Raw genomic sequence first — 17,424 nt, 5'->3', positions numbered from 1 at the left:
GGGGGGAGACCCCTTGATTTAAGGGGTCCCCACTCCTCCAGGGTACCCCGGCCAGAGGTGACTAGTTAGTGATTTAATGCCAGGGCCGCAGGGACCTATATAAAAGTGTCCCCCATCTGTGGCATTATCTCTCTGACTAGTGGAGCCCGGTGCTGGTTCAAAAAATACGGGGGACCCTCTACGCTTTTTGTCCCCCGTATTTTTTGCACCAGGACCAGGCGCAGAGCCCGGTGCTGGTTGATCAAATATGGGGGAACCCCTGTCAATTTTCCCCCCATATTTTTTCAACCAGGACCGGCTCAAAGAGCCCGAGGCTGGTTATGCTTAGGAGGGGGGACCCCACGCAATTTTTTTCAGATTTTTAAACACTTTAAAAACCTTTTTAAGGTACACAATGAAGCCCTGCACGGATCTCACAGATCCGGCCGGGATTCCTTGTGTTTTGTCAGGCAGTGTTTTACTCATCACTCCCGTAAAACACTGCCTGATATTACGAATCACATCGACATCGGAAAATACGAATTGTGAAAAGTCGGCAGCTTAGTGAATGACCGTATCAGGATTCAAAAAGTTGCAGTAAAATGCACCCGATACCATTCGAGTTTAAACACCCTTCAAAACGGCCAAAACACGAATCTTTGTAAATATACCCCTGTGTCTTTGTTTCTTTATTGATAATTAATTTTTGGTTTGTTAACTTCTTGAATCTAATTGGAAAATCAGTTGTGCCCAAAAATGGTCTTTAATTAAAGTTCACAGGGTACATATTGTGTATGTATATTTAACAGTGTTTTCTATTACTTACAGAGAGTAATATATCTTATACCGCTCTTCAAAGTTCTGAAAATGTGGAAATGGAACATATAGCTTTGTGCCCAGAAATCCCCACTAATTTAGGTAAGACCACTTTTATATATATATTTTTTTTCTTAAATGAAGCATTCATTGAACAGCGCATATTGGTCCTTATTCAGGATGGATGCGATCCAACCTGCAGTTTCACGATATTTGGGAAACTGCACACGCGCAGGACCTGTTCTGTGCCTGTGCAGCATGGGTCCTGCGATCGCATCTCAGATATGCCATCACCTCTGCAGACTTACTCAGGGCTGGATGTACTAAGCTTAGAAAAGTGATAATTTCACTGTGATAAAGTACCAGCCAATCAGCTCCTAACTGCCATGTCACAGGCTGGGTTTGAAAAATGACAGGAGGTTATTGGCTGGTACTTTATCACTGTGAAACAGGGACGTGCAGTCAGGGGAGGCAGGGGAGGCAGTGCCTCCCCTGTCATTAATGAGTAAAATAATACAAAGAAGATACTTATGACACATAAGTATCTTCTTTATTATTTTACCTATCATTAATGTGTGTTAAAATCACTTTGGGAGGCACCGATCGTGGTGCCTCCCGTAGTGATTAGGAAAAGTATGGGGAGCGGGGGGCGGGCGCAGGCGGGCCCTAGCAATGGGCTGGAAAAGCCCATTGAAATAACATGGGAAAGCGGCACCATTAGTGGTGCCGCTTTCCTACAGGGACGTGCTTTCAACCTATGAAAGCACGTCCCTGTGAGTGAGGCCACAGTGATCGGCCAGCGGATCCGTCACTGGATCCGCTGTCAATCACTGTATGGGGCGGCATCGGTACCTGCGGAGGTGCGGGCGGCGGATGCGGCGAGATGCGGCGGGATGCGGCGGGCCGGGCGGCGGAGGTGCTGGCGGCGGAGAGGCGGGCGGCGGTAGCGGCGGCGAGACGCGCTTTCAGGCTCCATATGCAGAGTTTGGCAGCGGAAGCGGTACCCATTTCAAAAATGGCGCCTCAGCATCATTTTTGAAATTCAAGATGGCCGCCGCGAGCCAATCATGGCTCGCCGCGTCATCGCCCCGCCCCCTCCCGCTGACTTATATAAGTCAGCGCGAGGCAGCGGCTGTCAGTCCGACGGCGGAGGAGGAGCGGAGAAGAGCTCCTGAAGACTGAAGACACAGTGGAAGTCCTGGATGGGCAGCGGCTATGCAAAAGAGCTTAGCAGCTGCCGCCCACCAGGTGAAGATGCTGGAAGTCTTGGGAAGGCGGCGGCCATGCAAAAGAGCTTAAAGGCCGCCGCCTCCCAGGTGAAGACGTCGTGGAAGTCCTGGATGGGCGGCGGCTATGCAAAAGAGCTTAGCCGCCGCCGCCCACCAGGTGAAGACGCCGGAGGAAGACCCCAGAAGCCCTGGGGAGGTGGCGCCCTCCCAGGTGAAGACGCCGGAAGCCCTGGGAAGGCGGCGGCCATGCAAAAGAGCTTAAAGGCCGCCGCCCCCAGGTGAAGACCCAGTTTAATAAAGGATTTTTTAAAGAATGTGTTGTGTTTTTTTTTTATATTTTCTTTACAGGTGGACTACAGGTGCCAGCGGGCCCTTTATGTCCGGGCATGCTGGCACTTGTGGTTCTCCAAGTGCCAGCATGCTGGGGCAGGCTTGCTGGGACCTGTAGGCCACCTGTAAAGAACAATATTACTATTCTTTGCAGGTGGACTACATGTGCCAGCGGGCCCTTTATGTCCGGGCATGCTGGCACTTGTGGTTCTCCAAGTGCCAGCATGCTGGGGCAGGCTTGCTGGGATCTGTAGGCCTCCTGTAAAGAACAGAACATACAATGAACCCCGCACCCACCGCCACCAGGGGTGCGGGGCATAGCACTGGGCTATCAGCCCAGTGCTGGTTGTTGCTCGGGAAGGGGGACCCCATTTTGATTTTTTGGGGGCCCCACTTTCCGAGGAATTCCAGCCCTGGGCTGACTGGTTTGGGGGGTGTTTAATGGCATGGCAGGGGGACCCCACACTGAGTGTCTCCCCTGCTACGGCATTGTCCCCCCTGGCTGGTTCTGCCTGGTGCTAATTTTAGTGGTGTGGGGGGATTGCACTTTTTTTTTTTCGGGGGGGGGGGGGGGGTTGTTTAGCTGCAGTGCCTCCCCAGGCCCTGACCTCACCGCACGTCACTGCTGTGAAATTATCACTTTTCAAGGCATAGTACATCCCACCCAGTAGCGTCTCTTGCCACGGGCAAGCAGGCTTTTTGCCCCGGGGCGCCCCTACCCCGAGGCCGCCGCCGCCGTGGCAAGAGATGCTACTCCTGACCCCCTCTCCCCGGCTGCAGCAGATGCCATGGGCTGTGTGGGCGCCTGCTGTAGCTGGCGTCGCTGATTGATGCTAGAGGTCATAATTGACCCCTAGTGTCAGTGCAGCGCTACTATGGGAGAGACGTCATGACGTCTCTCCCATAGAGAGGAGCCGGCAGCGGCCAGAGACAGCAGCAGCAGTGGTATGGAAGCAGGAGCGGGGCTGGTAAGTTTTGTTTTAATAATCACAATACAGGAAATAAATAAATATAATAAACATTTTGTATTTGTGACATTGAAGACATTGGGATATGTCAGTTTTTAAATCAAGTCTTAACAATGAATCCTGTTGCCATTATAAAACTGTAGGTAAAAAGTTCTAATTAGAGAGGTTAAGTAAATTCAACCCCTTTTGTACTGAAAAGTTGATTTAAGACTGTAGGAATAAAAAGACAACCAGGAAAATAAACCACAGGTGCTAAGGGAAAAGTTGTTAAAACTACACAGGAGACTGACAGTTCATTATAGGAATATAAGGAATGTAAATATTTACAGAGGAGATTAGGTAAGCACAGACATATAGGGCGTGATGTACTAAATGGAAAATGTGGTAAACTTACCGCATTTACAGGATGCACTATGCCCACGGCTTAAAGTGGTCCTGGAGAGGTGGTGGAACTCATTTCCCCTGCCACCTAGACCCACACACACACACACACACACACACACACACACACACACACACACACACACACACACACACACACACACACACACACACACACACACACACACACCTCCCATTAGGCGGAGCCAGGGTTTTTGGCATCTCCCTGCAAACTATAAATTTGTGCATCACCTCTTATACTTTATAAAGGGACAGTGATCACACAATAGTACCCACAGTCTTATTCCCATTACACAGCATGTAGTGCCCTGATTCATAATTCATCACATAGTAGTTCCTCTTATTCACATTCCGTCACTCAGTAGTACCCTTTATTTATGTCATGATACACAGTGGCGCTGCTTAGAAACGATATGGAATTACTGTGCAAGGCCACGAGGAGGTGGAACTAGTTCCACCTACAATTACAGGTGGTGGAACTCAGTTCCACCTCGTTCCCCCTCACTTTAACCCCTGACTATGCCCCAGCCACCGGGTCAACACCGCGGAGGGGCTCTGCTGGCGATACCCTTTAGAAACCTATGAGCTTCTCTCTGCAGCGCTGTATGAGGGATCTGATCGGATCCCTCCCAGCATGCCCCGCGCATGCCCCCGTCACCCTGCGCATGCACAGACTGACTCCCGGGGCCGAATCCCGGAAGTCAGGCTGCCACTGGGAATCGCATTTTATTCAAAACGCTGCTCAGGATTTATTGAGCTTTACCAGTTTTTTGTTACTATATATTGGGTGTCACATGGAAATTGGGTCACATATCATAAATTTGTCCAAGCATTGGTCTGGCTGTTATACACAGATTATTACAGATCCTACCACTCTTTATTTTTGTTTATAGGAACAAAATCCCAATTTTGTATATCCTATCAGAATCTAGACTTTGTCATATTGTGGCTTTCATTTTTTCCCTGTGATCTGCTTAGGATCTGTAATAATCTGTGTATAACAGCCAGACAGGGCCGGATTAACAATGGGGCTAATGGAGCTGCAGCTCCAAGCCCACGCTCCAAAATAGGCTAACAGCACTGTCAGATGGTTTTTACTGCAGTAGGCAGGCTAAAACACACTCCTTCTACTGTTCTAGGACCGGCCACCCACCCGCCCCCGGCCTCACTCCTCTCCCTGCCCGCCGGCGCACGGTGAGTAAAATGCCGTCGCTGGCATAGATATCTTACATATGATGGCAGCGCAGTGGTAGGCTTTCCCAGCCCTCCCTGTGCTGCATATACAGCACTGTGACTCCACGCCTCCTCTGACCCATGTGATGTCAGGGTGTGCAAGGTCACGCAAGTACAGCCCCACCTCCTCTGCACCCAGACTCCCAACACAGCCCCGTGGAGTTTGCACTTGCAGTGCTGTCAGACCCAGAGCTCCGTGATGGCGGCCCGGCGGCAGCAGCAGGGTGTCTGATGATCCTCCTGACAGGTGAGGTATCAAGCCTGTCATATGCTGGCTGCCTGGCTACTGCTGCTCTAACCTCTAATACAGCAATGTGGCATATTGGGCAGCAGGACAGGCTCAGCTTCTGCTCATTAGATATACTGTGTATAACTGTATGTATATATATGTATATATATATATGGGGTGATAAACATTGTGGGCGGACTGGCTGTCATATGAGCTCCTCCCCGGCTGGGGTGGACAGCAAGTCCATTTAAGATCATACCCCACGATTGTTAAGATCGATGTAAGAGGTTTTCTATTTTAGAAAAAAAAAATTTAATACATTTTATTGGGAGCTATGGATTAGCGAGTGTTATCGCTGTCTGGGTGAATCTGGTGAGAGGGTCTTTTTCAGAATCACCACTCCGTGGTCAAATTAGTTTAGGAGTATCCTTGAAGGAACCACAAAGAGACTGTTTACACAATAGAGCGCTCTCCGTACAACCATCTCTTTTTTATATATATATATATATATATATATATATATATAAAATATGTATAAAATATTTTTTTAGTTAATCTATAATATTCCTAATATAGAAATATTTAAATATATATATATGAGTGTGTGTGTGTGTGTGTGTGTGTGTGTGTGTGTGTGTGTGTGTGTGATAGACGGGCAGCGCCAGGGCCATCCGTCATTTTTAAAGCATTGCACGCCAGGCCGTCTCATTACATATACAAGCAGTTTATTCATAGTTCAGACAGGGTTATCACGACAATAACATTTGACTCCTTGTTCTCCTATCTCCAGCATAATATTCTTATAGGTTACATAAGCTTAGCATTTCCTTTAATTCACTTCAATGGCAATAACAGCATAAACAATGATGGGACAGCATTACAGTACATACCAGCGCAGTCTCTGGGAATCAGTAGAGCAAACTGAGATTAATTTCGGTGTGTTTTCCCTTAATTCGCTTGGGGATATCTGCAGTCTATATAAATGGGATTTCTCATGGACTCATCACTGGGGGCCTTCTGCCACATGTGGTTTCCTACCACTCACCCAGGTAGTCCTCTCCCGAAGACTCACACCTCCCGTCCTGCTTCTAGGGTACTCCTGAAGGTGGGGATCCCCTTTGTTTCTTCCACTGATTGATCATGCTGTTGCTGCTCTCAAACTGTGAATCTGGATAGCTCTTGCTCTTCCTGGTACCACCTACATGCTGCTCCATAATGCCAGGGGCTGTGGAGTACCATGCTTGTTCCACAGCCCTAGCATGGGGTCTCATCCCTGGTCACTTAGCCTGTGTCTTCCATCCTCAGTCCTCAGCTCACACTGAACTCTAGCCTGTGCTTTGTTCCTTGTCCTAAAAACCCCCTACACTTCCTGTCCTAACCCCCTACATGTGGCAGGGTCTGCCAGAACTGGTTTTGGGGCCATAAACTCCCCCACTCACTGATAAGAATCAAATGGCTTTTGGAACTTTCTAATATCTGTTGACATTCCATTATGCCAAATATATATCATGAAAAGACTGAAGAGGTCTTGAAACATTAATATTGGAGTATAAATGTTTTTTTTTGCATATACAGTATATAAAGTCCATGTAGTGCCGCTTAGTCTTGTGAAGTAGGGGTAACACTGTTCTATTTAAACTCTGGGAAGCCATCCTGGTATTATATTTGAATTTATTGAGTGCTCTTTAACATGTACATACAGTATATACTGAATACGTGTGTGTGTGTGTGTGTGTGTGTGTGTGTGTGTGTGTGTGTGTGTATGTGTGTGTGTGTGTATATATATATATATATATATATATATATTGACTGAAAAAGAATGAAGGCACACTCAGTGAGTAAAAGTATCAAATGATTTTACTACAAAGTAACAAGCTCACGTACATCAAGGTTTAAAATCACCAGCGTGCAGGAGATCCCCTGCTGCCTCCGGAGCAGCTTGCAGCGGCCCGCCCCGCACAGCACTGGCAGTGATGTCGGATCAAATTAGCGTCTCAGCTCACGGACCGGTGTTCATGAAGTGTAACGAACACATCCTTTCAAGGCCACGCCTTTTATATATATATATATATATATATATATATATACCATAGTTCCCAATGCTTACCCTGAAAGGGTTTAGACAAAAGGAGACCAGCACACCACCATATGAAAAAATATGAAAAGCATTTAATGAATCAGTAGCATTATCAGGCCTTTTGAAAAAAAAAATTTTTTAGTACTCATCATGAGGCTTTCAGCAGTATTCAAGCAGAACAGCCATCCCAACGGCCCGTTTCGGTTGTCACACCTTCATCATGGGGTCAGCTACAACATAGTGTTCAAACAGAGAACCTTATAAAGCTGTGCAATTTGCATAAATCAGATACACCTGTTTTGCCCAATCACCAGTGATTCAAAAACCTCCCAGGGGTATGTGAACAGACCAGTGTGGAACTACAAAAGCAAGACAAAGTTGCCCAGACCACTATCAACAGTTCCGTTGTACCGGAAGTGACAACACGCGACCGCGTTTGTCAACATCCGCCATGTAACGGAACTCAAGTGCCGGGGTACGTTTCCACGGCACTAGCATAAGTACCGCTGTGCCGGAAGTGATGTCGCGTCATCGCGACAATCAACTTCCGCCAATACAAAAACCGGCCTCAGATCACTGGCAATGTCACCGCCTATGTGTTCAAGGTACACAACTTATCACATACATTAATCTGTACATAAAAATAAAAAATACAGCATAAGAATATCAAATGAAAAAAGAAAATAACACATAATAAAGAGTATATTATAGGACATAATGAAAAATAACCTGTATGTCGATACTTATTCTACGGGCCAATAGGTCCTATATAAATATCATCTTAAACAGGCATACAAAGCCGCATTAGTAGGAGAATATCGACATAGAGGCTAATTGATCATAAAAAACAAATTATATAAAAAACACAAAAATAGAAATGGTAGTAAGTTGCATTAGTGGCATTGTCAACAGCGATCCCAGATAGAGACAATTTGACATAAAGTATACTATCTTGGTCAGTTGACTGTAAAACAGTAGTACCAATGAAAATTCAAATGAAAGGAGTCAAAATAAGTTCTTCATTCAAACCACTGGGCGCAGTTGAATTTAACTTGTAGATCCATTCACATTCACGTTGCAGAAGTAACCGATGTCTATCGCCTCCCCTACGTAGTGGGGGGATGTGATCTATTGGCATACATCTAAAGTCAGCCATAGTGTGACCACTAGTAACAAAATGCCTGGCTACTGGTGGTGTGCTGGAATCTAAAGCTGTAAAGGCCTTCTTGTTTGTGGAGCAATTAAACCATAAGGTTGAGAACATCACTTTCACGTGCAGGAGTAGTGCCGACAGTATTGAGTTCCTGGACGTTTTGGTATCTATTAAAAATAACTCCTTCCATACGGAATTGTTCAAAAAACCCACGGACAAAAATACACTACTTTTGGCAGACAGCTTTCATCCACGGCCCTTGAAGAAAGGACTCCCCTACTCACAACTCGTTAGAGTTGTTAGAACAACATCAGATCCTTCTAAGCTCCCTATAGCCCTACACAAAATGGGTGATAACTTCATCCAACGGGGGTACAGTAAAGATGAAGTCGATGAAGCAATAGATCGATGTTTGCTGCTGAAACAGGATGATCTTCTATCTACACAACGTGTCGATGCTACTTCTGACAGATTGGTTTTTCCTACGACTTACTGCACTTCCTCTGGTTTAATTAGGAAGATCATTACTAAGCATTGGCACATACTACAAGCTGACCCGATCCTTGGACCTAGTTGCACGAATCCACCTCTCTTCAGCTATAAGAGAAGTCGCAACTTAAGAGAACGCATCACATTCTCTGACATTAGTCCAGGTATACACACTAATTTGCATTGGCTTTCACTGCAAAAAGGAGCCTATAAGTGTGCGGGCTGTGCAAATTGCAGATTTCTCTTGTTGGGAAAAACCTTTACACATCCAATTACCAAAAGTAGCTATACTATAAGACATCGACTGACGTGCGATTCTCGCTATGTGGTATACATCATTCTCTGTCCATGTAATAAACTCTACGTGGGTAAAACTATCCGTATGCTAAAGGAACGTATATCCATGCACAGGAGTTCTATCAAGAAGGCCTTTACAGCTTTAGATTCCAGCACACCACCAGTAGCCAGGCATTTTGTTACTAGTGGTCACACTATGGCTGACTTTAGATGTATGCCAATAGATCACATCCCCCCACTACGTAGGGGAGGCGATAGACATCGGTTACTTCTGCAACGTGAATGTGAATGGATCTACAAGTTAAATTCAACTGCGCCCAGTGGTTTGAATGAAGAACTTATTTTGACTCCTTTCATTTGAATTTTCATTGGTACTACTGTTTTACAGTCAACTGACCAAGATAGTATACTTTATGTCAAATTGTCTCTATCTGGGATCGCTGTTGACAATGCCACTAATGCAACTTACTACCATTTCTATTTTTGTGTTTTTTATATAATTTGTTTTTTTATGATCAATTAGCCTCTATGTCGATATTCTCCTACTAATGCGGCTTTGTATGCCTGTTTAAGATGATATTTATATAGGACCTATTGGCCCGTAGAATAAGTATCGACATACAGGTTATTTTTCATTATGTCCTATAATATACTCTTTATTATGTGTTATTTTCTTTTTTCATTTGATATTCTTATGCTGTATTTTTTATTTTTATGTACAGATTAATGTATGTGATAAGTTGTGTACCTTGAACACATAGGCGGTGACATTGCCAGTGATCTGAGGCCGGTTTTTGTATTGGCGGAAGTTGATTGTCGCGATGACGCGACATCACTTCCGGCACAGCGGTACTTATGCTAGTGCCGTGGAAACGTACCCCGGCACTTGAGTTCCGTTACATGGCGGATGTTGACAAACGCGGTCGCGTGTTGTCACTTCCGGTACAACGGAACTGTTGATAGTGGTCTGGGCAACTTTGTCTTGCTTTTGTAGTTCCACACTGGTCTGTTCACATACCCCTGGGAGGTTTTTGAATCACTGGTGATTGGGCAAAACAGGTGTATCTGATTTATGCAAATTGCACAGCTTTATAAGGTTCTCTGTTTGAACACTATGTTGTAGCTGACCCCATGATGAAGGTGTGACAACCGAAACGGGCCGTTGGGATGGCTGTTCTGCTTGAATACTGCTGAAAGCCTCATGATGAGTACTAAAAAAATTTTTTTTCAAAAGGCCTGATAATGCTACTGATTCATTAAATGCTTTTCATATTTTTTCATATGGTGGTGTGCTGGTCTCCTTTTGTCTAAACCCTTTCAGGGTAAGCATTGGGAACTATGGTATCAATAACAATTGACACGGCACCCTTCTAACATCCTTTAAGTGTGTGCGCTTCACCTCTGGACTTTATATATATATATATATATATATTTGCATGTGTGAGGGCACTCAATAAATCCAAGTATAATACCGGGCTGGCTTCCCAGAGTTTAAATAGCACAGTGTTACTCCTGCTTCATAAGGATAATGGCTTGGGGACTGGGAGCAAATTACGGAGACTGGCGGCATTTTGAATTTGGCTCCAATGCGAGCCAATCCTGGCTCGTCGACCGTCAGCCGGCGGACGCTCTTGATTAGAAGCTAGCCTGCGAGTCTGTTTGTTTCTTGTCTCGTGTCAAGGAGCTGGGCTGGCCCGACCGCTACACTGGGGAGGGTGCTGCAAACAGTGACCTGTGATCAGTGGCGTAACTACTGCCCCCGCAGTCCTCGCGGTGGCTTGGGGGCGAGGGGCTGCGGGGGCGCCACTGATTTAGAACAGATTGACATGCGGACGAGCGTCCGCATGTCAATCTGCGATCTCCTCTCCCTCCCTGCGGTGCCTGCTCCCCCGGCCCCCCCCCCCTATGTGTTGGAGGGACATGAGCGCATCGCGCGTCTCTCCTGTGTCCCTCCTGGCTCTCCCCCGGCCGGTCTAAAGAAGCAAGTGCCGTTCGTGAGCTCTGATTGGCTCACGAACGGCACTTCCTTTATTAGACCAGCCGGGGGAGAGCCAGGAGGGACACAGGAGAGACGCGCGATGCGCTCGTGTCCCTCCAACACATAGGGGGGGGGGGGCGGGGGAGCAGGCACTGGGGCATATACCCGGCACTGGGGACATATACCTGGCACTGGGGGGGCAGATCTGGCACTGGGGGGCATATACCTGGCACTGGGGGCATATACCTGGCACTGGGGGGGCATATACCCGGCACTGGGGGCATGTACCTGGCACTGGGGGCATATACCCGGCACTGGGGGGGCATATACCTGGCACTGGGGGGGCATATACCCGGCACTGGAGGCATATACCTGGCACTGGGGGGGAAGCAAGCACTGGGGGGGAATATCTGGCACTGGGGGCATGTACCTGGCACTGGGGGCATATACCCGGCACTGGGGGGGCATATACCCGGCACTGGGGGCATATACCTGGCACTGGGGGGCATATACCCGGCACTGGGGGCATATACCTGGCACTGGGGGGGAAGCAGGCACTGGGGGGGGGATATCTGGCACTGGGGGCATATACCTGGCACTGGGGGCATATAACTGGCACTGGGGGGGCATGTACCTGGCACTGGGGGCATATACATGGCACTGGGGGCATATACCTGGCACTGGGGGCATATACCTGGCACTGGGGGGAATATCTGGCACTGTGGGAGAATATCTGGCACTGGGGGGGCATATACCTGGCACTGGGGGGGCATATACCCGGCACTGGAGGCATATACCTGGCACTGGGGGGGAAGCAGGCACTGGGGGGGAATATCTGGCACTGGGGGCATGTACCTGGCACTGGGGGCATATACCCGGCACTGGGGGGGCATATACCCGGCACTGGGGGCATATACCTGGCACTGGGGGGGGCATATACCCGGCACTGGGGGCATATACCTGGCACTGGGGGGGAAGCAGGCACTGGGGGGGGATATCTGGCACTGGGGGCATATACCTGGCACTGGGGGCATATAACTGGCACTGGGGGGGCATGTACCTGGCACTGCGGGCATATACATGGCACTGGGGGCATATACCTGGCACTGGGGGCATATACCTGGCACTGGGGGGAATATCTGGCACTGTGGGAGAATATCTGGCACTGGGGGGGCATATACCTGGCACTGGGGGCATATACCTGGCACTGGGGGGGCACATACCTGGCACTGGGGGAATATACCTGGCACTGGGGGGGGCATATACCCGGCACTGGGGGCATATACCTGGCACTGGGGGGGAAGCAGGCACTGGGGGGGATATCTGGCACTGGGGGCATATACCTGGCACTGGGGGCATATAACTGGCACTGGGGGGGCATGTACCTGGCACTGGGGGCATATACATGGCACTGGGGGCATATACCTGGCACTGGGGGCACATACCTGGCACTGGGGGGGAATATCTGGCACTGTGGGAGAATATCTGGCACTGGGGGGGCATATACCTGGCACTGGGGGCATATACCTGGCACTGGGGGGGCATATACCTGGCACTGGGGGAATATACCTGGCACTGGGGGGCATATACCTGGCACTGGGGGCATATACCCGGGACTGGGGGGGGCATATACCTGGCACTGGGGGGGGAAGCAGGCACTGTGGGGGAATATCTGGCACTGGGTGCGAATATCTGGCACTGGGTGCATATACCTGGCACTGTGGGGGAATATCTGGCACTGGGAGCATATGTGGCACTGGGAGCACGGCCCTAGCAGCAAGCACTACCCCCTAGCAACGAGCATGACACCCAGTGCATGAAACCCCTGGCAACGAGCATGACATCCTGGCACCGTGCATGGAACCAAGAGCATGAAACCCCTGGCAACGAGCAGGTAATTTAAAAGTAATTGGAAGCCTTACTGTAGAACTTAATGTGTAATGGGCATTACGGTGTGTGGCATAATGTATCACGGACATTGCAGTGTGTGTCATAATGTATCTGGCATTACGGTGTGTTGTATACTATGTCACGGGCATTGTGGTATGTGGTATAATGTCTCAGGATCATTGTGGTGTGTGTCATACTGTGTCACAGACATTGTATGTGCTATAATGTATCAGGGGCATTGCAGTGTGTAGCATAATGTATAACGGGCATTGCGATTCCTGTCATAATGTGTCACAGGCATTACGGTGTGTGGCATAATGTGTCGGGGGCATTACGGTGTGTGGCATAATGTGTCGGGGGCATTACGGTGTGTGGCATAATGTGTTGGGGGCATTACGGTGTGTGCATATTGTGTCATGTGCATTATTGTCAGTGATCGCAAAAACGCGCTATGGCGCGTATTTTACCCAGAAACAGCCGCCCGGGACTCACATTTAGAAGATGAGCGGGTCCCACAGGACGCGCTCATCTGAATATGTGTTTGCATGTGTTAAGCCTGTCAGCGGAATGCAGGAGGTGACTGGCTGTTTCCTCGGCCAATCACCTCCTGTAGTCTCCATCCAATCACAGCCTGCAGCATCTTCCGCTTTGAATCCTGCTCCCCGCCAGCACATGAATCTGTGCTGCAGGGCTGACAGACTGGCCCCGCTCAACCGGCTCCACTGCCGCTCTGCCGCCAGCACCCTCCTCTGCGACTGGGAGTACAGCTCCGGATCTGCCCGCCGCCACCCCCCTACCCGGGACCCGCTCAACGCCCTACCGAGACCCGACAACTACCTTCCAGCAGGAGCCGGCCGGGCTGCACAGCTCCCGCTGTAGGTAAGCAGTAGACAGTGCTGCATCGCCCCGCTTCACCTGGAGTAGCTGGTGCAGATGCGGGATGTCCGGGGGCTGCAAGCTCCGTGTGTGCAATGTGAGGCCGCTCAGAGTGTCAGGGCCTCACTGACACCATTTTTCTGACAGCACAGTGCAGTGAGTGCACTGGCACAAGTAGCCAGCCGGCGCCGCAGCATGAAGGAGCTATCTGTGAAATCGCAAGCAGAGGCTGGCAAGAAGGAGCTCCTCCGATCGCTTCCCCTGACGGGCTGGCCACTGCTAAATATACCAGTAATCAGTACAACTGTGCAGTGACACTGACTTTCCCATTGCACCTGGGGCTCCACTACTTTGACACAGTTGGAACTGATTATCGGTATATTTAGCAGTGGCCAGCTCGTCAGGGGAAGCGATTGGACGAGCTCCTTCTTGCCAGAGAACAGCCTCTGCTTGCGATTTCTCATAGAGCTCCTCCAGGCTGCGGCTACTATAGGCGCAGGCTGGCAACTTGTGCCAGTGCACTCACTGCACTGTGCTGTCAGAAAAAATGGTGAGTGTCAGTGAGTTGCTGCTGGTGGCGGAGCCACTTGTGTCAAACGGCCCCTTCGTGCAACTGGAGGTGATAAGTGAGTGGTTACTGCAATGTGCCTCAGTGCTCTACCAGGCGCATTGTGTATAATAACGTGCTCTACCAGGCGCATTGTGTATAATAACGTGTTCTACCTGGCGCAATGTGTATGATAACGTGCTCTACCTGGCGCAATGTGTATGATAACGTGTTCTACCTGGCGCAATGTGTATGATAACGTGTACTACCTGGCGCAATGTGTATGATAACGTGTTCTACCTGGCGCAATGTGTATGATAACGTGCTCTACCTGGTGCAATGTGTATAATAACGTGCTCTACCAGGCGCAATGTGTATGATAACGTGCTCTACCTAGTGCAATGTGTATAATAACTAGAGATGAGCGCCTGAAATTTTTCGGGTTTTGTGTTTTGGTTTTGGGTTCGGTTCCGCGGCCGTGTTTTGGGTTCGAACGCGTTTTGGCAAAACCTCACCGAATTTTTTTTGTCGGATTCGGGTGTGTTTTGGATTCGGGTGTTTTTTTCAAAAAACACTAAAAAACAGCTTAAATCATAGAATTTGGGGGTCATTTTGATCCCAAAGTATTATTAACCTCAAAAACCATAATTTACACTCATTTTCAGTCTATTCTGAATACCTCACACCTCACAATATTATTTTTAGTCCTAAAATTTGCACCGAGGTCGCTGTGTGAGTAAGATAAGCGACCCTAGTGGCCGACACAAACACCGGGCCCATCTAGGAGTGGCACTGCAGTGTCACGCAGGATGTCCCTTCCAAAAAACCCACCCCAAACAGCACATGACGCAAAGAAAAAAAGAGGCGCAATGAGGTAGCTGTGTGAGTAAGATTAGCGACCCTAGTGGCCGACACAAACACCGGGCCCATCTAGGAGTGGCACTGCAGTGTCACGCAGGATGGCCCTTCCAAAAAACCCTCCCCAAACAGCACATGACGCAAAGAAAAAAAGAGGCGCAATGAGGTAGCTGTGTGAGTAAGATTAGCGACCCTAGTGGCCGACACAAACACCGGGCCCATCTAGGAGTGGCACTGCAGTGTCACGCAGGATGTCCCTTCCAAAAAACCCTCCCCAAACAGCACATGACGCAAAGAAAAAAAGAGGCGCAATGAGGTAGCTGTGTGAGTAAGATTAGCGACCCTAGTGGCCGACACAAACACCGGGCCCATCTAGGAGTGGCACTGCAGTGTCACGCAGGATGTCCCTTCCAAAAAACCGTCCCCAAACAGCACATGACGCAAAGAAAAAAAGAGGCGCAATGAGGTAGCTGACTGTGTGAGTAAGATTAGCGACCCTAGTGGCCGACACAAACACCGGGCCCATTTAGGAGTGGCACTGCAGTGTCACGCAGGATGTCCCTTCCAAAAAACCCTCCCCAATCAGCACATGATGCAAAGAAAAAGAAAAGAAAAAAGAGGTGCAAGATGGAATTGTCCTTGGGCCCTCCCACCCACCCTTATGTTGTATAAACAAAACAGGACATGCACACTTTAACCAACCCATCATTTCAGTGACAGGGTCTGCCACACGACTGTGACTGATATGACGGGTTGGTTTGGACCCCCCCCAAAAAAGAAGCAATTAATCTCTCCTTGCACAAACTGGCTCTACAGAGGCAAGATGTCCACCTCATCATCACCCTCCGATATATCACCGTGTACATCCCCCTCCTCACAGATTATCAATTCGTCCCCACTGGAATCCACCATCTCAGCTCCCTGTGTACTTTGTGGAGGCAATTGCTGCTGGTCAATGTCTCCGCGGAGGAATTGATTATAATTCATTTTAATGAACATCATCTTCTCCACATTTTCTGGATGTAACCTCGTACGCCGATTGCTGACAAGGTGAGCGGCGGCACTAAACACTCTTTCGGAGTACACACTTGTGGGAGGGCAACTTAGGTAGAATAAAGCCAGTTTGTGCAAGGGCCTCCAAATTGCCTCTTTTTCCTGCCAGTATAAGTACGGACTGTGTGACGTGCCTACTTGGATGCGGTCACTCATATAATCCTCCACCATTCTATCAATGTTGAGAGAATCATATGCAGTGACAGTAGACGACATGTCCGTAATCGTTGTCAGGTCCTTCAGTCCGGACCAGATGTCAGCATCAGCAATCGCTCCAGACTGCCCTGCTTCACCGCCAGCGGGTGGGCTCGGAATTCTGAGCCTTTTCCTCGCACCCCCAGTTGCGGGAGAATGTGAAGGAGGAGATGTTGACAGGTCGCGTTCCGCTTGACTTGACAATTTTGTCACCAGCAGGTCTTTCAACCCCAGCAGACTTGTGTCTGCCGGAAAGAGAGATCCAAGGTAGGCTTTAAATCTAGGATCGAGCACGGTGGCCAAAATGTAGTGCTCTGATTTCAACAGATTGACCACCCGTGAATCCTTGTTAAGCGAATTAAGGGCTCCATCCACAAGTCCCACATGCCTAGCGGAATCGCTCCGTGTTAGCTCCTCCTTCAATGTCTCCAGCTTCTTCTGCAAAAGCCTGATGAGGGGAATGACCTGACTCAGGCTGGCAGTGTCTGAACTGACTTCACGTGTGGCAAGTTCAAAGGGCATCAGAACCTTGCACAACGTTGAAATCATTCTCCACTGCGCTTGAGACAGGTGCATTCCACCTACTATATCGTGCTCAATTGTATAGGCTTGAATTGCCTTTTGCTGCTCCTCCAACCTCTGAAGCATATAGAGGGTTGAATTCCACCTCGTTACCACTTCTTGCTTCAGATGATGGCAGGGCAGGTTCACTAGTTTTTGGTGGTGCTCCAGTCTTCTGTACGTGGTGCCTGTACGCCGAAAGTATCCCGCAATTCTTCTGGCCACCGACAGCATCTCTTGCACGCCCCTGTCGTTTTTTAAAAA

The 17,424-nt window shown here is 48.8% G+C and overlaps 1 protein-coding gene across 3 annotated transcripts in view; it reads left to right on the top strand.

Moving 5' to 3' along the window:
• The window catches only part of LOC134941278 (beta-1,4-galactosyltransferase 1-like), a 672,500-nt gene that overhangs the window by 167,650 nt on the left and 487,426 nt on the right, over positions 1-17,424 (top strand). For all 3 annotated transcript variants that reach the window (XM_063932143.1, XM_063932142.1, XM_063932141.1), the window contains exon 2: positions 808-897. In XM_063932143.1, coding sequence (XP_063788213.1) covers positions 808-897 — 90 coding nt within the window. The remainder of the gene's footprint in view (positions 1-807; positions 898-17,424) is intronic.

The sequence above is a fragment of the Pseudophryne corroboree genome, chromosome 1 (genome assembly GCF_028390025.1).
Source record: "Pseudophryne corroboree isolate aPseCor3 chromosome 1, aPseCor3.hap2, whole genome shotgun sequence".
Classification (NCBI taxonomy): Eukaryota; Metazoa; Chordata; class Amphibia; order Anura; family Myobatrachidae; genus Pseudophryne; species Pseudophryne corroboree.
This window is presented reverse-complemented; position numbering and strand designations above follow the sequence as displayed.